Source organism: Mytilus galloprovincialis, chromosome 14 (assembly GCF_965363235.1).
Source record: "Mytilus galloprovincialis chromosome 14, xbMytGall1.hap1.1, whole genome shotgun sequence".
NCBI lineage: Eukaryota > Metazoa > Mollusca > Bivalvia > Mytilida > Mytilidae > Mytilus > Mytilus galloprovincialis.
In genome coordinates this window covers 43494412-43519525 of record NC_134851.1, presented here as the reverse complement: position 1 = coordinate 43519525, position 25114 = coordinate 43494412, and the positions used below count along the sequence as shown (strand labels likewise).

Below are 25114 nucleotides of genomic sequence, written 5' to 3'. Positions count from 1 at the left end.
ACTTTTCAAACACTTTCTTCCCTACTATCGGAGGTGGGGCATAGTTGCGCATGAAAACTTAGATTAAACAAGTACACACACGTGATTTCGCGGGTCCGTGACTGAATTAAAGTATATAACTATGCCTAAGCCTTATTTTAGTAATTGGTATTGTCATCTGATAAAGTCATGTCGATTATAAGATACACAGTTTTCTCTGCTTTCAAATCTTTCTGTTTGAACCCGTCGACCTGGAACTTATCAATTATTGGAAATATTAATTATTTGGAAAACAAAAGGTCCAGGCTATCCAGGAATGGGGTATTTTTTAATCAACAGCATTGTCCTTTTATTAGTTATCTTAGAAAGTCTTGCTGATTGCTGAATAAAGCTACAATAGGGAACAATTTGACAATGATTGAATTTAGTAGTGTCAAGCCTTTGATTATGACCCGTGTATATAGTAAAATCCTAAATACACCGTTTGGTGGTGCGCCTGTCAAATGCGGAATGTACAGATAAGGTAATAGCTAACACGTGAATATACTATTGGTATCGGTATCGGATTAGACCTGGAACTTGTTAATTATTGGCAATATTAATTATGTGGAAAACAAAAGGGTCTGGAGTGGTGTAATTTTTAATCTACACCATTGTCCTATATTATTTATATATAGAGTTGAATTCTTTGATTTGTCGTTTTTACCCGATGACGGCTGACAAATTGGACCTCGTAATTTTAGTATTATAGATAACAATATCTGGTATGCAAAATTGTCTTTTTATTTCAATAAGAAATATTAATTCTACAGAAAAATTCATTAGTTAAAATATACATTACACATGGACTAAAAATACCATTGATAGGATACTTCACTTTCTGAATATGTATTAGCACATGCAATTAAAAAGTGGTTGTACTCTCCTCCAAAACTGAAAGGTTTAATGAGATTCTGCCATCTATAATTATTTGCAATGAACTATTTCTTTTATCTTTATGTAATTTTTCTCCATCATGTAAACCCCCATCCACACCTTCGTACATGATTATCTAAATCACTGACAATATAAATGTATTAAATCTTATAGTGATAACAAGACCTTAAGAGTAAAAATTTATCTTTCAATGGTATTTCTAAGCATTGTGTATGAGTTCTGATGAATTGATTGAATTAAAAATTGTACAACAAACATACAGGAGATGGGCAATACAAATAATGGATCATGATTGCTGAGACTCCTGCAATCCAACACATGGTTGTACTACTAATTTGACTACAATAATGAGATGAATGAAGTATAATACATGTTTACAGCACAAAACATCATAACAGGTGACATTTCTCCTTATTTGTGGCCTCAAAATTTCCATCAAAATATCAGTCAGTTCAAAATGGGATCTTATTATTAGTAAAATGTCATCAACCACATTAACATTTTTGTGTAATATGAAAATATTCTCTGCCATGTTTAGTTGCCCACTTGAGATTATCTGATTTCATATATGAATGTGATGTGAAAATGAAGATAATGAATAAAATATAAAACTTATCCTATTAAAGACCTCTGAAAACAACTTTCTAGAGACAGCCTATCTTGTTACAAATATGAAAACAACAGTGGAAATTAGTTTAACCTATTACATTTTTTAACACATGATTTTTATGATGAATAACAAAGATCTTGAAAACAGATTTCTTTTGTCATAATTATGGAATGAAAATCTATTCAATATCAAATGAAATGTTTCAGTGAAATTGGATGTCATACACACACGTATACTGTAACAGGGTATACCAATGAAAACAACAATATATCAGACAAAATGTCTGACATCACATGGTCATATCACATGACCAAATCACATGACCTATTCATTCCCTATCTTCTCTATCCCCTCTGTCTCCTCCTCCTCTGACTCTCTCCATCCTCTCTCGTCTTTCTCCAACCTCTGAGATGGTGTTTGGTGAGAAGCACAATTTGAATATAAATGGTGCCTTACCAGCTGAAGAAAGAAATGTACATATTATGACACAGTCTAATTACATCAGCAATGATATGAATTTGAAAATCATAAAATAAATCACGGCTCAGATGAATTAACCCATTTCTACAGGCTATTGGTTTGTAAAATTGTTTTTTGATGAATAAATTTGTAATTTGTACTTAAAATGTTTATGCCTACTTGTTGTTGACCCTCAATTCATAATTCTGGTATTATTAGAGGCAGAATTATCTAGAATTATTTATTGCATGATTGAAAATATCATAGACTAATTGAGTTTGGTTTGTGAGTTACCCAGGTAGACATGAGGTCAATCAGCATAGATGGAGACAACAAACTCTTACTGTGCAATTATAACAAAAGCATTGCATAATTGTTAAAGTTAATGACCGAGTCATCTATTGTTTTTTTTTTTGGTTTTTTTTTTAGCAAATGTTCTTCTTTCAATAGATGGTAAACAAACTTTGTATCAATCTGATGAGTTAAGCCTTTTTCAATTGATTTTTTTTTTAGTTTGTTCTTATGTTGTACAGTTACACCAATGTCCCAGGTAAGGGGAAGGTTGAGCACATACAAAAAGTTTAACCCCACCAAATTATTTTAGGTGGTACCCAACACTTACACTAAAATTTATTTGGCTCGTTTAATTTTCATAAAATTTTGACAAAGTAGTTACTTTGACCCTTTGACAAAAATATAAAAATTTCAAAAAATTTGAACCAACCATTTTATCAGAAAAATTACACTAGTTATATAGCAGTTTGACAGACACTAATTTTGATCATTGAGAAGCTTAATATTTCCTTAACACTCCAACGTAATTAAAACGTTTAGCTGATTTTAAAGAGTTATCTCCCTGTAGTGTTAGGTACCACCTTAAGTGCTTGTCTCAAGTCAGGATCCTGTAGTTCAACCGTTGTGGTTGGTTCATGTCTGTTATACTTGTTTTATTATAAATTAGGCGGTCATTTTTATCAATTGAATCGTTTCATATTTTTTAAGTCTGGCTTTTTACAGCTGACTTTACAGTATTGGTTTTTCTCATTGTTAAAGGTTGCCAACAATTGCTTACATCCACTTAATTTAAACTTTGGTCAATAGTTGTCTCATTGGCAATTATACCTCATCTCCTTATTTTATTAAAGGTTATATTTTTGTCATGGTCCACCTTATATTAAGCTTATGAGTAAATTTCAATTTTTCTAACACCCTCAAGTAGATAACCTTAAATCATTATATTCAAGTGATATATTTATTTTCTGACTTACTTGGATTATCTATAGAAACATGGTTTGTCAAGATCAGAGCCTCGATGGCCCAGGCTTTACTCTCAAATTCACATAGACCAGTACAACTTCTTTCACCTTAAATATAAAAATAAATAATCATAAGTAATGCATTTAAAATAGTGTTGTCAATGGTTAACCGGTTAATCATCGGAAAGAACGAATATCGAACACCAAAAATGCTAACCGGTTAACCAAACTTTTTGTCAATTCTAGTAGATTTTATATAAATGTGTATTGAAATCATTAATAATTTTGTTCTATTTAAAAATTATCATCCTGGTAATAAATTTGACAGATCAATTATCAAGTATATTGATTGCTATTGTTAATTCAATAAACATGAAATTAATTAGAACTTAGACAACATGTCTATCAGCTTAAAGCAAGATCTTAAGTCAACATAATTAGTAATTATGTTTTTTAAAAACAGAAACTTTAAATTAGCAATCAGATTAAATTTGACGATATCCAATATCCTTCATTATCGCTATTTTGTGCATTTTTCCTTTATATTTTTTTGTGATAATTTTTCATATCATGCTACTCGCTTGAGATGGATAATTATCGCTAGAAACTAAGGAGGCATGTGGCGTTGCTAATGAAATTGACACGTCATCATAGGTAAAATAGCGATAAACAGATTATCATTGGTCATCTCAACTCGATTGCTTATCTCGCTTTCGCTGTACCGGCTCAAGCGAGAAAAATCAATCTCTTTGAGATTATCAACGATAATCTATAATTATTTAATTTTTTATCTAATATTGTGAAGTTCAAGACCTACATCTGAATGTGCAACCTCCATCTTGGAAGGCCTTGTCATACTTTCAAAGAAATGCCAACAGAAATTTGTGGAACAGAGCAAACAACATGTAATATATGCATAGCACATGTAAACCTTTTTTTTCTTCTATTAAATAATCTATATATATTTCTATATGAAGAGATTTTGAAAAAAAGAGAAAGAGAGAGTGAGAAAGAAGAAGAGAGAGAGTGAAAGAGAGAGAGAGAAAAAAAGTTATATTTGTGTTTGTGTAAATCTTGATAAAACAATAGTCTTTTGTTGTTATATATTTGAAACCCTGTAACACCTTAGTCAGGTGGTGCTGTAAGGGTGGTGTTAAATCCTGACTATTGAAATAATAAAGAAAGAAAAAAAAGGCCAACAATTAAATCGTGAAAATGCAAATTAATGTGAATGAAATTAACGTATACATTGTACTTGATGGTAAGAGTCACAGGCTTAATAATTTCAAGTTCAAACACTTCACATTATTTTGTGAGCCATCAAGATAATATGAAAGTATCATCGGTTTCATACATTTTCAATTTGACAAGATATTAAAGAAGGCTTTTTTTCAAAATGAAGTTATTACAAACGCCATAGTATAGATACGCTGTATTGTTGAACTTTGCCATGAATCTTCATAGACAAGCCTTATAATGCAAAAGAACTAACTTTCCTTAATCGTATTATAAAAACGAACATTTGAAGGCCTTCAAACATCAACTTTAATTACCGGTTGACCAGTTAATCGGTCAAACGATTATCCGGGTAACCGGTTAGTCAAAACTATACTAATTTAAAATGTTTATTAATCCACAAAATAAAGAATTCACTAAAATAAATAAATAAATAAACTGAGAACTGAATACAATTACATAAGTGTTTTATCGTTTATCCCTGTGTTTTCTGCTTTTCCAGGAGTGTCAAAATTGACGTCTTCAGAATTTGTTGTCTCTATTTTTTAAAATTGATTAAATAATATGTCCCAACTTTTTTTCAAACAAGCAATAAAGTCATATAAGTCATCTTTGAAAAACTCGATCACACTGTAGGGTAAATTGTACTTACTTTTACTGGGAAAGATTTTAACTTTGGATGGTTTCTTTGCTCCACTTCTGTCAAATAACTAAAACAAAACATAAAATATTATCAGAAAATACAATTAATATCACAAGTGGCAGATGGCCACAGTCCTGAATCATTTAATTTCATTCAAGTCTACCTGTTTATGGTGTGCAATATTTTAAATTCTCGGTCTTAAATTTTCTCTCTGGTTATTTAGTTTCAAAAGGTTATTGTCTTGGTAAAATCTAATAGTGACCTGTTGCTGCATTCATGCATAAAAGCATGCAACTATTAAAACAAATTAAAGACAGCTCTGTGTTTGTTTGGCTTCAACTGAATTTCACTTAAATGACATCACCTCATAGGCAATGTAAAATATTTTTGTTCTATCATAAATGAAAGAGTGTGAATAGTAATCAAAGTATCTGAAGTAATATATTTTACTGAAATTTTATAGCCAATCTATAATATCTCAAGTTTGTAAATGGAAAATGTAAACACGACAGGTATGGCAATTGTCACAATGCAATTTTACTTACAGCTGTTTTCCTAATGCATGTAGATTAAAGGTTTGGTTGGCTTGCTTGCTTTGTTTGACAAACATTTGTTCAAGCATCCAATAACATTATACAAGCTGAGTCCCAAACTTTCTATTGATGGCAGATGTCAATCTTAATTACAATGCTTGATCAAACAATTACACATACAAAGCAAGGAAGTCACCCAAACTTTAAAACTACATGCAATAGGATTATATCTCTCATACAGAATTAAGACAATCCATTGAACGAAAATTGAAGAAGTACTCTTTCATATCTATTGACAACAATGTCACACATAAAAGAAGGTAGGACATGGTACATAACCTATTTTGATGCAACTGTCATACAAGTGAGAGGTTTAGCTATCTATAGAACCAGGTTCAATTCACCATTTTCTACATTAGTAAATGCCTGTACCAAGTCCAGAATATGACAGTTGTTATCCATTCTTTTGATGTATTTGAGCTTTTGATTTTTCCATTTGATTAGGGACTTTTCTTTTTGAATTTTCCTCGCATGTTCAGTATTTTGGTGATTTTAGTTTTTTTTTATATGGACAGAGTTTTCACATTACCTCTAGGACTTCATCTTCAGAAAAGTTAGGTGGGATGTTATACATGTAAAGCATTTCAGTCGGTGCTACAATACTTGAACAGTGTTAAGGAAATGCTATAGAACATCAGTTATGGAACTGCATTTTTAATCTGGCCATATAACACAAACTAGTTTAAAGTTTGATTCTGCTAAAACATAATGGATCTTTATTTGTTAGGGCTATTCCATTAAATTGAATGTGCTTCAGTAGGGAAGGACTTCCAAATCCCCTTTTTTTACACACCTACTTAATATTAGTAATTTTGCATATATCAAATGCATATAGCCCTTCATGACCCACAGGTCATCTCAAAAATAAAACTATCCTTCCAACAATCCTCCATTCTTTTAATGACATAAACCTTAACCCATGACCAAAAAAAGAACATCTCTTCCTAACCTCTCACATAATGGAATAGCCCTTATATATCTTTATTCAACACATGTACCAACATAACATCAAAAAGAGAATTCAGTTCTGATGTAAAGAAAAAAAAACAAAAAAAAACAGAACTATATTTGTGTTAGTAAAAAATATTGTATTCAATTAGTTTGAACGCCAAGATTGGTACAAATTCTTATATTTTCTAACCTGTGTAAAAATTTTGGAACATGATTTTTAAATTTTTTTTTAATGTAGATAGCAATTTAATGTAGTTTATAAAACAAATATAAATAATCTTGATATGCGCTGAATGAACATTTTTAAAAGAATTTGTACCAGTTAATTAATAAAACCATATTTTGCTGTACCCCAAACTACCAATGAGTTAAAATTACAATAAAAATTTATCATTGACCGATATTTTAAGCCAAATTTACATATAAAACTTGCAATGCAGTACAGCAAAATAGCAGTTTGTAGAGAAACGTGTCACTCAATATGTTTTAAAACAATACCTCAGAAATTTCTTCCTCTGTAATGGTTGGTGGAGTATTAAAGAAATGAAGTATTTTGGACGACGCTACTATACTTAGACACTGGTTAAGGAGAAAAATTTAAAGGTTAGATTTCTGTCTAGCAGGAAAATGTTTTAATACTTTGTGAAACAGAAACTCATTTGCAAACCAAGCTCATTTTTTTTTTAAATATTTGACAAAAACCTTCACCAAATCATTTTTGAAAGAGAAAAGATTTTCATAAATATTGACTTTTGTTCTCTTATTACCTAGTCTAGATTTCAAATCAGGTCCAAATATATCAAACCCCTAAAAGCAGAGGGAATTTTAGTCTTTTTAATCTAAGTTTTGAAAATCAGTTCTCATCAACCAAACTTATGCTTGTTTTAAAGTTGTATTTTTAGTTTTGTTTATATTTTCAATGTTGTCTTGAAATGTATATTCATGACATAGTAGTTGGACCATTCAAAATACTTCATCATCAAGTGAGTGACATTTTTTCGCCAAACATTTTTTTCTGTCCTTTTTTCCAAATTGTCTTTTTAATTGTACCCTTTCAGTAACTAATAGTAATAATAACATGAATAACTATTTATTCACTGCATCTTTTAACAGCAAAAAAATCAATGGAAGACAAATGTAAATTCCTTACCACAACATCAACTAACAGAGATGAAGCAAGCATTCTTATAATTTCATAATCATTACACAAGGGACTTTCATTTCAGAGGAGCAGTAGGAGTGACACATTTAAGGAGGTAGACCTAGGTTAAGGGAAATAACTCTTAAAATCATCAGTACGTTTGTGTCAACCATTTTCAAAAATATATTCTAAGCTTCTAGGTTACATAGACTATTTTCAATCTGTTTCATGTAAATGCTTAAAATACATTGATGAACTTGACTTTTACAAACGCTTAACTGATTTAAAGAGTTATCTCCCTGAACCAAAGTATGACCCCTTAAGTATTATCTGCATTCTCTGCAACATAGATTGAAAGAAAGGACAGCCGCCACAATTGCACAAAAATGAAAATAAGGTCACATCATTGGTTGAATTTAAATTGCATCACACTTTTAACCAAATCACAACACTTTGGTGTACATTTTTGAAAATATTACCCAATATGCATTAGATTTGAAACAGAAAATTAGAGATGCATTTTGAGAGACAAATGTTTGTATTTCCTGTATTCTGTGTAACAGAAATTAAAGCAATAGACAGTAACAATTTCACGAAAAGGATATGATTTTTGCTTGCTGCTTCAGGATTAGAGAATCTGTTGTTCCTACTTCCCATGAAATCTTTAAATGAAGTGGTGTTGTCAGGTAAATCATGTGGTTGAGCTACATCCTTAAGGAAAGCTTGTTTAGAATGTCTGAAAAGAAACATATAATTGTACAATCTTGGCTTATTATTCCTAGATCTTTTAGGAACACTTCGAACAAATCTACAACAGGGTTTAATCTCAAATTAAACAGAAATTACCAAATTTTCAACATTATTCGACATTATAAAGTTTAACAATAATCAAATTGGACATTTTGATCATTTGGATGGGAATTATAAGAATGTTCATAATTCTATTGCACCAATTAAAATCAATAGAGTCAACAACAAAGAGAAATTAATAAGATCAATGACCATCTTCTTGAATATTCATTCTCGTTTCTTATATACATTAGGGCTATTCCAGAAAAAAATGTATGGGGGTGTTGGAAGGCAGTTTTTGTCAGCACCCGCCACCCCAGACAATTGTATTTGAGAATTATAGTGCATTATAGTCTGAAAAGTTGCTCTGATACCCATCACCCATGCATTACTAATATAATGTGCCTTCCAACCCCCCCCCCCCCCCCCCCCCCATACATTTTTTTTTTGGAATAGCCCTTAGAATGTTGGTTTTCCCGTTTGAATGGTTTAACACTAGTAATTTTTGGGGCCTTTTATAGCTTAGTGTTTGGTGTGGGCCAAGGCTCCGTTTTTAAGGCCCTACTCTGATCTATAATGGTTTACTTTTGTAAATTGTAAATTGTGACTTGGATGAAGATTTGTCTCATTTGCATTCATACTACATCTTCTTATATTTATGAAATATTTGCAACTGGACATCAAACAAACAACATTCAGTCTTTCAATTGAATACTTACCCTAACTGTAGTTTGTTTCCAAAGAAGTATGTATTATTAAGCATGTTCATACACCTATCAACTGCCAGAGCATCACCCATCTGTACCATAGCAGCATTATCCTTGCTCTTCAAAAACTTAATCTGAAAGAAATAATAAACATCATTTCATACTACAACTTATCAACTGTCAATTTCATATTTTATTTATTAGCCCTCTACATTTTTTAATCAGATGAGTCTTTTGTATATCTGGATTTGGTCTATAAAATTGCAAGTCTAGTATCTCTGATGAGTTTGATTAAAACTATAAACGCTTTGGTGAAATATTTTTGTTTTAAGACACATTTTAAAAGAGGAACTAATCCTTTCACCATTTATTTGTTTTTTGTTTTATTCATCAGCGTCAACACTGCTTATTCAAAGGATGTACACAGTTGAAAGTTTTTAGCCCCAATCTTGGATTTCCAGCATTATTCCTGATTTTCCAGGACACGAGTTTGATTGCTTTAAAAATAATTATCAATAACAATGATTTTGAGTGACTTTCATTAATTCTGAAATATATACATTTAGTAAATAGTGTTAGTATATTTTGGAAATTGTCTCATGCATGTCTACCTTTGTATGGTATATCAAACACTTATCCTACCATGGAGATAAAAGAGTTACAGTTATTTTCCTAATGCATGTAGTTTAAAGGTTTGGTTGGCTTGCTTGTTTTGTTTGAATAAATATTTGCTCAAGCATCCAATAATATTATGCAAGTTAAATCCACACCTCTGTATTGATTACAATTACTATGCTTGAGCAAACATTTATACAAATGACCTATAGATAGTTGTTTATAATTTCTGTGTCATTTGGTCTATTGTGGAGAGTTGTCTCATTGGCAATCATACCACATCTTCTTTTTTATATAAAGCAAGCCAGCTAACCAAACCTTTAAACTACATGCATTAGGAAAATAGCTCTAAATATAGATACATACCCTGACAACATTGCCATAGAGACAGAAGAGATTAAACAGGCGTTCACAATTCATTTCATTGTCTAATCCATACACCATAATTACTGCTCCCTGGGAGAGTCCACTAGCTCCAGGGGGTCCATCACTGTAACCTGATCTGTAACCACCTCTACCTCCCTGTAACAAATAGAATATCTTGTTTATTAGAAATAATTTCCCTACAGCCTTAAATGTCACCTAAAGGTACCAGTCTTGTATTACAATCCAGTTTTCGGTGCATGTCAAAACATGGAGGGAAACAAAATAGTGCATTTTTTTCTGAATTTTTTTCTGAACTCAATTTTTTCTGTTTGATTATAGGTTTATGCTGAATTGAAACATATATATAGACTTTAAAAAAATCTTGCATCTTTTGGAGGATATCAATCCAGGAAAGTGAAAGGATATCATGTTTACTGGAAGTGGTGCGGCCTAGTAAAAATAGCAAACAGAAAGTAGAAAAAAAATGTTTTGACTTCAGGATTACGTAACTTTTTATTCTTCGTGGCATGACCCTCTTTTTTTTCTCGATCAAATCACAATTTCACATTAGTACATACATGATATGAACATGCAACAAATTTTCTATGTAGCATTTTTAATTTTTTAATTTTCAAAGATCAGCTGTTTTGCATGTAAGCCTATGGAGCAGTCAATTACAAGACTGCAACCCTAAGGGGGTGGTGTTTTGTGAGCATCTGTTGCTATCTTGTTCTTCAGACTATAAAAACATTTCACAAAGGTTTCTATAAACAGAGGCTTATTCAAGGGGGAGGGGCCACCCCATTTTCTTGGAAAATTTTGGTTAATTATATAGGGAATTACTGAAGCTTGACCGGAGGGGGTCCTGCCTTAGCCAGTGTGAACTGCAGCCCTTTGGATTATATTTTTATGTGTATACTTTATATAGCATTAAGCCCTTTCTAGCTGATTAATCATTAATCAGTAAGTGGAAATTTATTTTTGACGATTTTCTTGCTGTATTTCTAAGGATATGAGTTCAGCATATTCATGAAGATTTATCTTTGTGATATTGTACTACTAAGGAAAGTTTGAAAAAATAAATGGAACACAATAACTTGTTTGTTTATATGTTTATAGTATACTGCAGTTTCTATTCTTACCCTTCTATCTCCAGAATCATAGCTCCCTCTATCCCTGTATCCTCCATCTCTTGGTGGATACCTGTCATCATATCCACCTCCACCTCTGGGAGGTGGTCCTGAATTATAACCTCCTCCGTATCCATCTCCTTCACCATAACCTCCTCCTCCACCACCATAACTGTTCTGTGGTGGTGGTGCACCATAGCCTCCTGATGGAGGTGCTCCGTAACCTCCCTGTGGGGCTCCATAGCCTTGGTTCTGACCATATCCTCCCTGGGCTCCTCCATATCCACCTCCCTGTGGTGGTGGAGGTGGTCCATATCCTGAACTTGGAGGTTGTTGGTACCCTCCTTGGCCTTGGGAGTATCCTCCTTGTGGTGGTGGTGGTCCTGACCCTGCTGATTCAAAGTTGTAAATATAACCTACAGTAACTTTTCATATACATTCAATCGTATATTTATCCCCTTTGAATGGTTTTACACGTATTTTTGGGTCCCTTCAAAGCTTGCTGTTTCGGTGTGAGCTAAGGCTCTGTGTGAAAGGCTGTACCTTAACCTATAAAGGTTTAATTTAATAAATTGTTACTTGGGTGGAGAATTGTCTCATTGGCACTCTTACCACATCTTCCTATATCTATAAAGCATTTTATAGGATTAATAAATTCTTAGTTAGAATTAGAAATGTTTAAATCAGTATTGTGATAAAAAAAATCATTTGTTAACATTGACTCAATTCTGTTATTTATGAAAATAGAAATGTTTTGTGATATTTTTGTTAAATTTCAATAAACTTTAAAAGTTTTTATTCAGGACCAATGTTTGTTCCTATAAATCAAGTCAAAACAATTTTTCATGTTCAGTACTTTAAACCAAATATTTAACCTATCAGATTATGCCATTCACCCTAGGGATGCATACTTTTGGATTTAATTCAGTTTAATTAAACTTCGAAATGCTGTATATTTTTTTCAAACTTTCAGTCACATTGAGTATGCAATAAACCATAAAAGACTTGCCAACCTTGATATCTAGGATCTGGTAGAAGAGGTCGTCCTGCTCCTGCTGGTTCATTTCCTGTACAAATACAATTCCAAATTTCAAAATAAAACAAAACTATCAGTATATCTCACTTCTCAATTTTATGATCGATATTTATTCCAAGAATGTTAAGCTAAAATCATCCTTTTGTTTCATTGCAAGAACTCATGATTACAATTATTTCAATGTATTCTCCCCGACTTTTATATATTCATAAATATAACATTATGTGTGGAATTCTTCACTATTCAACATCAAATGCCAGAGTTCATTAAATCTTTTTTCCCTGATGGTGCTTGAACAAAATTTGCTAGTCCTCACTATTATTTCTATTGTAAAATATCAAAATTAAGTGTATCCTTTGCAAAATTTTTATGGTGAAAACCTTTGACCACTACTTTTCTAGAACTCATTGATTCGAAATAATAATTCTAGGTGTTATTTTTAAATGTGTCAAGTTTTGGAATTTCTTGGTTTTATATGAAAGTCAATTATGATTATCAAAGTACAGTATTTGTATGTCATGAAAGTAAATACTTCTTGGGTCTCTTTAAATAAAATGTAAAATAACTAAGTAATCTTAACAGTGTATATTTGGACAAGCCAATTTTTTTCTTTCTATAATAACAGATTTGAAATTCCCATTTTTTTGCTTAAAAAAATAAACATATATCTGAAAATATAACAACTTTCTACAGCATTTTCTAGGAGTAAAACAAATTGATCACTAAATAAGTTTCATGGTAATCCCGATGTAGAATGTAAGAAAGTATATAAACACATCTCATAGCAATCATGGACAATGTATGTCAATAAAGAAACTGCAAATGTTTGTGTGGTTGTTTACATGTTTGTAACATTCTAATCTATAATATAATGCCTCAGTTGGATCTTGTACACCACTGATGACTCATCCACTATACAGGACTTGAAGAAGTCTGCATCCAAGTTGTTCCCATGGTGCTGTTAATAAATAACCAATCAAAACAATCAGTACATTATAAAGAGAGGTTTTTGTTTTTGTAACCCCTGTTTTGATTGGTCTGTTTGAGTTTAATTTCCCATTGGGTGATTGTTATGTTGTCTATGGTCTGTCTTTGTGGGATTTGGATGAAACTTCCGTAGAGATTTATTGTTTACTTTCCAGCCTTGATTTTTTTTCGTTTTCAGATTGATAAACAAGTATTGTAGGTAAATCCATTTATAGGTATCAAGCAAATGATTTGTTTCTTCTTGTGGTATAGTATAAACTCCATATATGTCACAGTTCATTTTGTATGAAATTTCAAGGTAGTAATCCTGGTCTTGATTGGTCTGTTTGAGTCTTCATTGATTCTGCAAGTTTTGAGAAGCTGGAAGGTCTATTTTAAGATTTTGATTTGTAAAACAATTGTGAAATCCATCATATCTATATTTCTATGAGAGTAGGCTAATGACTGGAATTATTTTGTATGTTGAAATACATGTATTTTTATTCTGGTTTCTGCAAAAGCATTTCGAGGTATTGCATAAGCTATCATCTTTCAGGCTTCATCCATTTGGCATCCACAAGTAAGCTTTTATTTCAATGTTTGTTTAATCACGTATTTTTCATATTTTCCATACTGCTAGCTAGGTAATAATCCACAGAACTATGTTTCCAAGTAAAACGCTGAATCTTGATGTAGTGAAATGAATTTTAAAAGGTACATGTGAAATAATTGGTCACTGTTTACCAAGAAAATTGATTGTACAAATTCCATTGTCTCTCTTACGAGCACTTTTTTATTGTATACTTTGAAGTCTAACCAATATCAAAATTTTATTTCAAAACAATTTCTGGTAAACAGTGAATAGTTCTTTTTACAAATATGAATGAAAAAGTACATTTTACAGGTAAATATCTTTTCCTGAGCGTCAAATTTCAGCATATTTGTAGTTTTGTTCTCTTTATTTCTATATTTAGAACATACATGGTTCTGTTTTTGAATTATATACTGTAGAAATGGACATCAAAGTTTGAGAATAATTTTTTTTTCATCTGAATTTAACATGAGAATAATGTGTTTCTTTTCCAAACTGATATATTTTAGTGTTTTCTTTTGAAGGTTGTTAATTTTGGAGATTAAATATCAGTTTTCATATTACTCAATTGTACAAGTCAAATGTTCATTATATGCAAAAGTTGTTTAAAATGTAAACTGTATATATCTTTTAGTTGTTATTATTTAGATCTAGTAAAAATAATATTAAATCTACCCATTTAATTTCATATATGCTTTGTCGAAGTACATGTAAAAAGGTAATGTATCAACATTTTATTACAGGTAAAAAATCTAATAGCAATATTCAAAAACATGTTAAAAGTATTTGTATCAATATTGTACAATCATGTTTTGTGTAATTACAAAAAATTACAATGTCATTTTTCAAAATGTAAACGCTGTCTTGTAAAATAGTTTACAATGTAATTGTTATTGTTACAGAATGTACAAGTGTAATGAAAAAAATATAGAACTACAGTTATGTGCTGGGAGTTTAAGTACAATTTAAAATTTTACTTTTCTATGTTCGTAAAAAATTTGCTGAAAAAATATAGGAAATTTTCTAGATTTTCAAAGCTTGACCTGTTACATTTCAGACTGGACTGGCTTTTTCTTATTACTTAAACTGTCTTGATATTTCTCATATATACTCAACCTTCCCCAAAAAATTAGCAAATATCAATTTAGTCTTTGGTTTGACAAAATGGAAGATCCATAACCTCTCACACTCGGGGGGGTAAAATAAATGAAAGTGGAAAAGTGATGTTTGGGTGAAATATTCAGTATATAATTTCAAATTGTACTTAAACGTGAAAGTTGTAAATGAAGAGTTTCAATGTTCTTGTAACAATGTATGCAAAATTAATGTTTCAATGTTATTTTACAAGTAATTTTACCCATAAACATAAAAACAACATAATTCAAACAATTATTCATGAAAATTTTAATAACCTGTTTGTCACAAATAATGCTTTATATGTATAAAACTAAGTTGTCAACAACAATACAAAACTGAACTCTCAATGAATAACAACAAAAAAATAGTCAAAGGCTCAGATCCAGGTATTAAATGAAGAAACCTTTACAAAAAGTCGTCTAGAATAAATTAAAAATATTTCAAATCTATCCTCCGTTACAGGATATTAGCATTTTTTACATGAAATTTCATTATCATGCTTAGAAAATATTTTATGTATTTTTTTTTAAATACTTTTCCATATAAGATCATGTCCCCTTAGGAAATATTATTTTATACAGTTTTAACACTGGATCTATCCTTTACACATTATGACAGACATACCATTAACAGATGTAGTTTCCTCAATACCATGTTTTTTATCTTAAAGAAAGTGACGATGAAAATCAATTCATTCTTTCTATTGGTTGGTTTTGTTTGAACCTTTTCTATAGGTTGATTACTTTTGTTTGAACCTTTTCTATTGGTTGGTTAAATTTGTTTGAACCTTTTCTATTGGTTGGTTAATTTTGTTTGAACCTTTTCTATTGGTTCGTAAGTTTTGTTTGAACTTTTCAGGTGGAATTAGGAAAATCAAAAAATCATCATATGAAGGGCCTTCTTTTACTTTAGGGGTCCCAACCCATAAAGAGCTATACTTAACTATCCTTAACCCCAAACCTTACCCTCACCCATACCTAATCCTAACACTAGCCCTAACCGTAACCTAAAACATCCCCTTACCTAACCATAACCATGAATGATCCTTAACTCTAAAGTATAGGGACCCTTAAAGTAAAAGAAGGCCATATGAAGTATAAATAAATTGTTGACACAAAGATATGTCACGCCTGTATGTAATCTCGAAAGCAAAATGTAAATGTTAAAATTGAAATAGCAATTCTTGAACATGTAAATTATGAAAAAGAACCAGGACTAAAGTTACAAGGCCTAGAAATTCTGTGAAAATAAGATATGCTAATGCTTATACAACTGCATACCAAATATCTTTGACTAATCAGAAGTGATTTCCCTTAAACTAACTTTATCCCAAACTTTAGCATGTAAATAAGACAAAGATTTCAAAGTAAAAAGACTATGACTGAAGGGTAAAAAAATCTACATTGAAAAGAGATATACTGATATTTGTACATCTGCATACCAAATATCTTTTAACTAAACATAAGTGGGTCCACTTAAACAGACCTAATCACAAACTTTTACAAATTGTTGTAGCCACTGATCAGAAAACACCATACCTAAGTCTCACTTTTTGAATGTGTGGATTTTGGTGAAAAAATGGTTACACCATATTACAAATCTTACCTAGATTGGGGTTTGTGTAGTCCCAACTTTCCGAGTCATTTCTGATAACATTTAGTCTTGTTTGCTGGAATAGAAGAAACAACAAATTTTGCATACAAAATAATATACAACTACATGTACTTGCATTGCCGCACTATTGTCAGTCAGAAAATTAAATCACAAGAGAATTTTAAGTACCTACCCCTTAAATAAATTCTGTCAAAAGACGATAACAATAGATAAGTTCGAAGATATTATCTGATGTGATAATCATGATAATCTGAAATGCACCAAGCAAATTAACATTTGGTGGAATTAATCTAGATTTTTTAGTATTATTACTGGATCTTCAAGAATCATATGGATAAGTAGACAAGTAAATTTGTTCCAGGAAAAGAATACGTTTTTAATGGTTAATCCTAATTCTTACATTAGCAAACTCAATCTTGAGAGTACAACAACCAGAGTAGATATCTGCTCCATTCAATGCCTGCTTGGCCCTTGTAGCACAGTCAACATTCTCAAACTCAATCATAGCCTGGACACCATTCTTCTTGAAGATGACTATTCTCAGAACTTGACCATGAGCTGAACAAATTGTCTGCATGACATCCTAAAAAAAAGAGAAAACAATTACTGTAAATTCAGAAATTATTGTGAAAAATGCAACAGGTTTATAATTGCAATAATTTAAACTCGCATCTTGAATGTTTTTTTTATGAATTAAAGAGGACTTTTCTCAATATTGCATTCAAGTCTAAAATGACAAAATGGCAATAAAAATTGAATTCAATAATTTCTGAATTTCCAGTACAATAAACTTTCCAAACTCAGATGTATAAAATAGTTTTTCATTGGTTGATGATTGAATACAAAGATTAGCCCAGTGGTAAATTTTTTTATTATATATGGGTTTATTTGGAGTTTTAGAATCTAAAAGGACTATATCATGTATATGCAGTCTAATTCCTACCCCAACATGAAAATGACATTCTGAATTTCCAATGTTTAAGACGTTTTATCCATTCATGTTGTTATGAAAATATTAAAAGAATTTGATTCTGAAACAGCAAATTGCCAGCTCATTTATTGGGGAAATGATATCGGTAGCCTCCCTAGCAACAATAGCATCTCTCTGTTTGATCATGAATTTATAAAATAAAAACATGTCTCCTGGATTTATTTTCAAATTTTAACAATTTGTTCCACTAATTCTGGTTAAAATTTCAAAATGAAATTTAATGGCCATTATTATAATTTATTATATTGATTTTAAGACTTTTATTCACTATTGCATGTACAGAAAACAAAGCAACTTATCAAAGCTTAGTCTGTGCTGTACAGGATGGTAAAAGATGATACATACATTATATCTCATTATTTGGTAGACCAATCAAAACTGTTGTTCAATAAAGACTTTATAAATAGACCAATCAAAACTGTTGTACTTACCACAGTGATTGGATACTGTGGATTCAGGACTGTGAACAATAGTATATGGTTTGGTGGTCTATTTGGATCATCTCCCATCCTGTAAAAAATAATATAATAATTTGTAAATATAAACATATGGATTTTCCTTCTGAATCAGGAGTGGCATATTTTGTCACTATTAAAAGAGTACAATTTTTCATATTTGAATGTTGAGAGAGGAGTATTTCATCCTACAAAAAATACATTAGTGGAATCTGTTTATTTTCTGATTTTGAAATAATATGTTGGCTAAAATTAAATTGCTAAATCAATACTTTGATAACTTATAGTGTTCCTTCTTTGAGGCTTGCTCATTAAATAATAAGATCATAGGATCACAGGTAGACCACAAAAGTTATATATGTATATTTTAACCAATGAGTAACAAAGAAAACTAAATTAACTTATGTGTGGTTAAAAAAAAGTTGCAACGTTGTTAAAACATGAAGTGAGCTCAAACAGAACTTAACCCTTACCATGCTGTGACCATCATATGACGGGCGTACCCAAACCACCGTTATTTGGCTCCAATGGCCTTACATACTTAAAGAAGTCAACTTTATGATACTTATTTCGAAAGTTATAATTGTTCCGTCAACCTGGAGCTATCTATAGTCACGTTTCTCATGCATAAATTGCCTTCTGAGCTCAAATATAGACTTGGAAAATTGAAATCAGATAAAATTCGGTTTTCTTGAGGGGAGGGCTTCCCTTTGGTGTCTTACATAGGAAGTTCAGAGGCCTAAAAAAAAATCATGAAGTTCCGTTTTTTTGGTTTAAATAAACTTCTTTAGACTGCTGAACGAAGAACAGTTTCACTACAACCTTACAACTGTTGGGGTCAATTTGTTAACTGGGGTCAACTCTACAGGCAGACTACAGCTGGAAACCTTTACCAGCATTCCTGGGTATTCATGGTCAAGAAATCATCAAAATTGACACTTATTTCACCTGATGACCAACTTTAGGAAATTCCCACCCACCCTTTCCTTGCCTCCTCATCCTGACCACCTTACTGGTGATACCCACCTTATAGTTAAAGGAATCAGTATGCTCAGGGTTTAAGCTAGGATTTTGAGGGCTTTAGTCACTTTTGCGCGCTATTAAAATCAACCTTATTTTGTGTAAAAGCAATGAACCAATGATGTATTTTACTAGCTTCATCTTTTGACTTAGTCAGATTTTAAGGGATTGAGGCACCAGCATGATTGGCAGTTATTGTATGATTTGACTGTATTAGCCATTATTATGAAAGATTCTGACATGGAATCCAGAAATTTAGTTCACAATTTCTCTTCAGTTTGTTCCAGGGGTCATCCTGATCAACAAAAGTTGCATGGATTCTATTTTTTTTAAACAAGGAATCACAGCAGTAATTAATTTGCAATGATTGCTTCACTGCATAATCATTATCCTTATAAAACGTCTAAGTCGATATTTGGAAATGATTTCTATCAAGTTGGAGATGTATAAAATCCTTTTTGGAACGATTATAATGATTGAAAGGAGGTTGTAAACAAATCAACAATAGATCACGTTTACTACTTTCGGTTTTAAAATGAAACGAAAACGGGAAGTGACACGTGGATAATAAATTCAAAACGAGTCCGGATTCATCAGGAAATTATAATTTTTCGATTTAAATTCCTTTAGTAAGAGATATATATTTGTCTCTCTCGTTTAATTGATTCTAAATGATTTCGTATTTTACGTTTTTAATGTCTATAAATAGTCATACGAATACTTTCACGCATGCGTAGAACACAATACAGGAAGCACCTGTTTAACATTTCTCGTGAACTTTTTTAATAAACACATTAAAGTTCTTTATTTTAAATGGAAATTGTCGAAAGTTTTTGATGAAAATTTAAATAAAATATGACGAAAATGCCTTTGAATGACGAATCTACGACAAACTAACTTCAGATTGTGATCGTTTGGGAAATATTGAAATTCAAATGCGAATTTGCTGTCCGGGTTGTTACATTTTTGATTAAATGAAGAAATTATTCTCCTGGTTGTTGAAATGCCGACTGACTAATTTTCCTGGGGAAATAATTATGATGGTCATTCAATTATGGGGTTAATTAATAAATTACGGATAAGTGACCCATCTGATGGCGATAAGCGGATTAGTTGTAATCACAACTTGTAACACCTGTTGAAAATGTTAATTACCTGGAGGTCATAAACTTGTCAAAAACATGAAGACAGGTAGATTTCTAGTTTTTATTGCGAAATTTTTTTTACACTTTCAAAATTAAAGTGACGAAATTGATTTGAAATACTTTCGTCAATGAGAAAACTCTTTCGTAAAATACGAAAGTGACGAGCGCTAGCAAAATCACTGAGTATGCTTCGGATAGCAGCAAGGTAAAGCTCATGTATATTGTAAAAAGTTACAAAAAATGTTTTATAAAATGCTATGATAGCAATTTCCATCTTGCTTCTGTGTTAAATTTTTACAATATCTTTTTCACATCATCAGTATTTTTGAATTACACAATGAGCATTTATAAAAAATAATCGTGTTGTTATCGGTTCAAAGGGTGCAAGAGTTGATTTAGGAAATGCAGAAAACTGCTGAGCTCACTTTCTAGGCAAAGCCTAAATTATAAAATAACAATTGAAAATTCAGAAATGTTTGTGATGTTTAAATTTTCGCAGTTTTTTTAACAATTCATTATTTTTGTTATTTTACTTTTTGAAGGAGTTATTTGTATACGGCATTTACCGAAATTCATTGATAATCAACACAAATGTTTCTGAATTTTCCTTAACAGTATATAGAATTCTACATTCTAGACAATGCCTAGATTATACAATATCTATAGATAATTTTCCTGACTAACAAACGGTTCTACAATTTACATGTAATTGGGATCATTATACCCAGGTGCTGGCCTTTGAATTCTTTGACTGGTGGAGTAGTTGAAAAATGCTGCTTGTTGTCCAACATAAATTGGATTGTTCTGAAAATCAACATAAAAACATTAAATTTCATTTAATAAAATGGTTAAAATATTTTATCATCAATCCAATTTTCTTAATTTCTATTATTATTTTCATATACTGTAAACCAACTTATTTTTGGGATATTTTATTTCGCGTTTAGCCCTGTAGATCTAGCCAATTTCGCAATTATCAAATTTACCTGAGGAAGTTAATTAAGAAATAAGTTTTACATATTCGTGACTATTTATATTCGCGATTTTTTTTTTACTCTCGAAAATCGCGAAAAGAAATCGACTTTGTTTCAAAGGGGGTCATAACTAAAAGGTACAAGTTAATAGTTTTCCAACTGGCCCTATTTCAAGCACAGCCCCTGACATTTGTATGAGAATATTTCTCTAAAAGTTTTAACCAAACCTTTTTAATTTTTAATTCTAGTTTCTTGTGTATAATTCAAAGTTTAGTATGAGGTCCTTTATCACTGTACTATAATGTAGTATACATATTTTTTAAGGGGCCAGGTGAAGGACACCTACAGGTGCGGGAGTTTCTCGCTACATTGAAGACCCATTGGTGGCCTTTGGCTGTTGTTTGCTCTATAGTCGGGTTGCTGTCGCTTTGACACATTCCCCATTTCCTTTCTCAATTTTATTATTTATATCAGTTGTTATCATTACTAACTTATTTCATAACAATATGTGAAAAAAATATTAAACCGGACAGCAATGGTTCATTGAAAAACTTATATTTGAAGTTCAGGTTTATAAGCATGTGAAATAGCATACCAAGACTCTGAAAACTCTTTTTTTTTCAAGATTGTGACAGAAGAAAACCCACCCTAATTATATAAGGTCCCTTAATTTTTTTGGATGGAAAATCTAAACATACTTATTGCATAAATATGACCAAACTTATTTTCATACTTACTAAGGAATAGTTGACACAGTTCTTTGCTCCAGATATATCCTGTAGAGAAAAATAAAACCATTTTAGGATATTTACTGCTTAACTAGTTATTTTGCAACTCCTCTACTTTACGCCAAGACATCCTCATACTTCCTAATACTCTCTTGCATATTTTCAGAATTCTTTCTGATAAAAAATATTTGGAGATCTTGTTATTTCTAGCATGTGGTAAACAAAATCTATATTTTCAAACCTTGTTAAAAAAATAATAGAAACTTGTCATTTTGAGTTTTGGCAGTGGAGCTTAAGATAGCTAACACAGAACTTCAGCTTCCAAGATTTTTAGGTAATTTACATGTATATTATGGAGCATGATTCACCCTCAGTTTTTTTTTTAGTTATTCATGTTATGGACACTCCATTGAAATTTTCTGTATAGTGTTTTTATGACTGATGTTTATCATTTCTATTTCTTTTTTCATTGGGTCATATATTATTTTTATCTTTACAAATAGTGTGTTCTTGGCTTACTGGTGCTGCTGGGTTACAAACTCATATGACGACACATTTAAATTACAACGCTTATACCACCAACTATTAATCCTATTCATGTGTACCTTTTTTATTCCATACTTACCGCAAATTCAACTAGAGCCTGGTGTCTCTTCCCCATCATCATAATGTAGCTGTGAAAAGAAAACCACAATTACTTAATAACCACGATACATATAACATGTGCTTCATGAACAAATACAAGCAGCAATTTTTTTATCTCAGTTTTTATGGAACAAGTAGTTACAAAATTATTTAAAGAAAACATTGAGTTTGTAACAAACCTCCACTGACACAACTTGTTGGTACTGTGACTCATGCCAGGTGCCAAAACCTCTAAAATAATTTATAACTTCACTCAATGGAGAACTCCTTTCAAAATGTTCAAAGGATATATGTTGTACAGCAATTTTGAAATTGAGGAAATGAGGAATGTTTCAAAGAGACAACAACCTAACCAAAGAGCAGAATTTTTTTTCTTTATGCCCAGGTATAAATTCTTCCTTTAAAATACATAATAAGTATAGTCTGATGTACATTTTATACATGCATCATTAAATCGTTAATACTTAACACATACTTAACAGTTCCAAAATGCTGCACAGCCTGCATCAAATCTGCCTCAGTAATATATTCCGATAATCCCCTAACATGGACCACAGGTGATGGTTCAGGGTTGTGTCGGTCTTCCTGAAAGTAAAAGAGTGAGAATTTCAACATCAAAAGAGAAAATAATTTTTGACAAAAAAGACAAGTCAAGCATGCAATTTTGAAGATTTTAATTAGGAATTATAAATTTTACGCTATAAAATACATATTAACTTTTTGTCTGTACATTTAATGAAAGAGATCGGAAAAGGAAATGACAAAAAGTTAATATGTATTTTCCGATCTCTTTCATTAAATGTACAATCTATTTTCTTTCCTCATACAAGTGCCCAAAAAATGCCTTCAGCATTATGACATAGGATGGCATCACAGCAAATAAAAAATCTTTCAAGACTTGATTCTTTGGACTTAGGTGGAATAGATGTTAGCTTTGCTTGAATATATCAGCAATTCTTCTAACCTACATGTAGGTATGAAGGGACTGTCATGAAGCGAGTGTCACTTGTTCTGCTTCTTCTCCTTGTACCAGACAATGGTCACAATCAACAAACTGAATATTTCTCCATGACTTTGGCGAGCATATGAACACCTCCCCCCTTCCCCCCATATTTTTTGAATTGCATTCAGCTTTGTCACCAAGGCTTTAAAAGCCTCCACTGACGGCGCTGATATTACCCCAGGAGGGAGAGCGTTCCATTCTTTGATGGTGCATGGAAAGACAGAATATTATGGTAATCATTTGATGCTGCTGAAATTTGGAAGCTTCTGTCACGCATATTTCTTGACAATTGTTAAGATGGAATCGGACGATCTTTCCCTTTACATAATTTTGAATGGCAATTTTGCCTCCTTTTTTTCTATGGAACATGTTTGTAAATATCTAGGACATATATTTTTACATTATATAAACATTATAAATAGAAATATAAAACCTTAAACATATACAAGTTATAACACACTAATCATTGCTAATGAACTTTGTAAACACAGATAGTAAACACACAGATATTTCTTTCGAAATTTAGCAAATTTATTCGAATTTTGAATTTTCGTCATGTTCGTTTTGGCATTTTAAAACATTTAAAATTAGAAAATCTTTGAATTAATCCAGAAACCATCAAAGTTAACTATTAAAAGTAAATGTCAAAGAACGAAAGACACATTCCAAGAGAAATAAGAGACAATAAAAGTTAATAATCAATAACTATGGTGAATTGTCTCCCCTACCCACGCGGTCAAACTTACGATCCTTGTTCCAACATATTCGTACTGCAACTTAGAGAATTTGTGATTTTATCAACAGATGGATTGATTTATCAACATATAAACATAAACTTACTCTGTCATAATGTGCATCGTCAACTCTTTGTCTTTTATTAACATGACCCTCGTATCCGGCCATTTTTATTTGCAAATGTGCGAAGGAGAGAATAAATGTCGTGACAATGACGGAATGATAAATAATTCCGGAAAGTTCGATCATGCCGATTTTATACGTACAGGGATTGGATAATTTAAGCGGCCGAAACAAGTTTGTGTAACATACAGCTAATATTAAAAAGGAACATTATTTGAGATATAGCTGTCAGTAACTGCGAGTACTCTCAATTCTGTACTGAGTTTCTTTTTGATGTTGGGATGTATATTACCCGGCCCTGTCATGTAATCCAAGTTCCAATAAAGCGGCCAACCCTTCAAAGTTAAGTTGTCTATGTAAGATTTATTTTTCTTGATGTAGCTTATTGCCTAGTACATGAAAGACATTTAAATATGAAGAGCTCTATATCTTCAACTGATACATATAGAATAATAGGTAGTTTCGTTTTTGATACTAACTATATCATGTGGGATATCTAGACGAGCCCGTTATATAGGGCGAGTTAAGATATTCCACAT

At 31.5% G+C, this 25114-nt stretch overlaps 1 protein-coding gene across 6 annotated transcripts; it reads right to left on the bottom strand.

The window, feature by feature from the left end:
- Positions 1 to 743: 743 nt before the first annotated feature.
- Positions 744 to 24690, bottom strand: LOC143058893 (heterogeneous nuclear ribonucleoprotein L-like). Of its 6 annotated transcripts, none has more exons than XM_076232371.1 (18): positions 24558 to 24690; positions 23190 to 23299; positions 22695 to 22743; positions 22079 to 22117; positions 21071 to 21171; positions 18179 to 18257; positions 17157 to 17339; positions 16748 to 16811; positions 15767 to 15805; positions 12425 to 12478; positions 11424 to 11803; positions 10282 to 10437; positions 9313 to 9434; positions 8410 to 8540; positions 6242 to 6315; positions 5129 to 5186; positions 3253 to 3348; positions 744 to 1984 (listed from the first exon to the last, which is right to left on the bottom strand). In XM_076232371.1, the coding sequence occupies exons 1-18, from the start codon at positions 24618 to 24620 to the stop codon at positions 1854 to 1856; spliced, it is 1929 nt and encodes a 642-aa protein (XP_076088486.1). In that variant the 5' UTR covers positions 24621 to 24690; the 3' UTR covers positions 744 to 1853. The 6 variants fall into 6 exon arrangements, with proteins under 6 accessions (XP_076088486.1, XP_076088481.1, XP_076088482.1 ...); XM_076232366.1 differs by lacking the exon at positions 6242 to 6315 and adding an exon at positions 7162 to 7235 and having other exon boundaries at positions 24558 to 24681; XM_076232367.1 differs by having other exon boundaries at positions 11424 to 11800; positions 24558 to 24681.
- Positions 24691 to 25114: the final 424 nt, after the last annotated feature.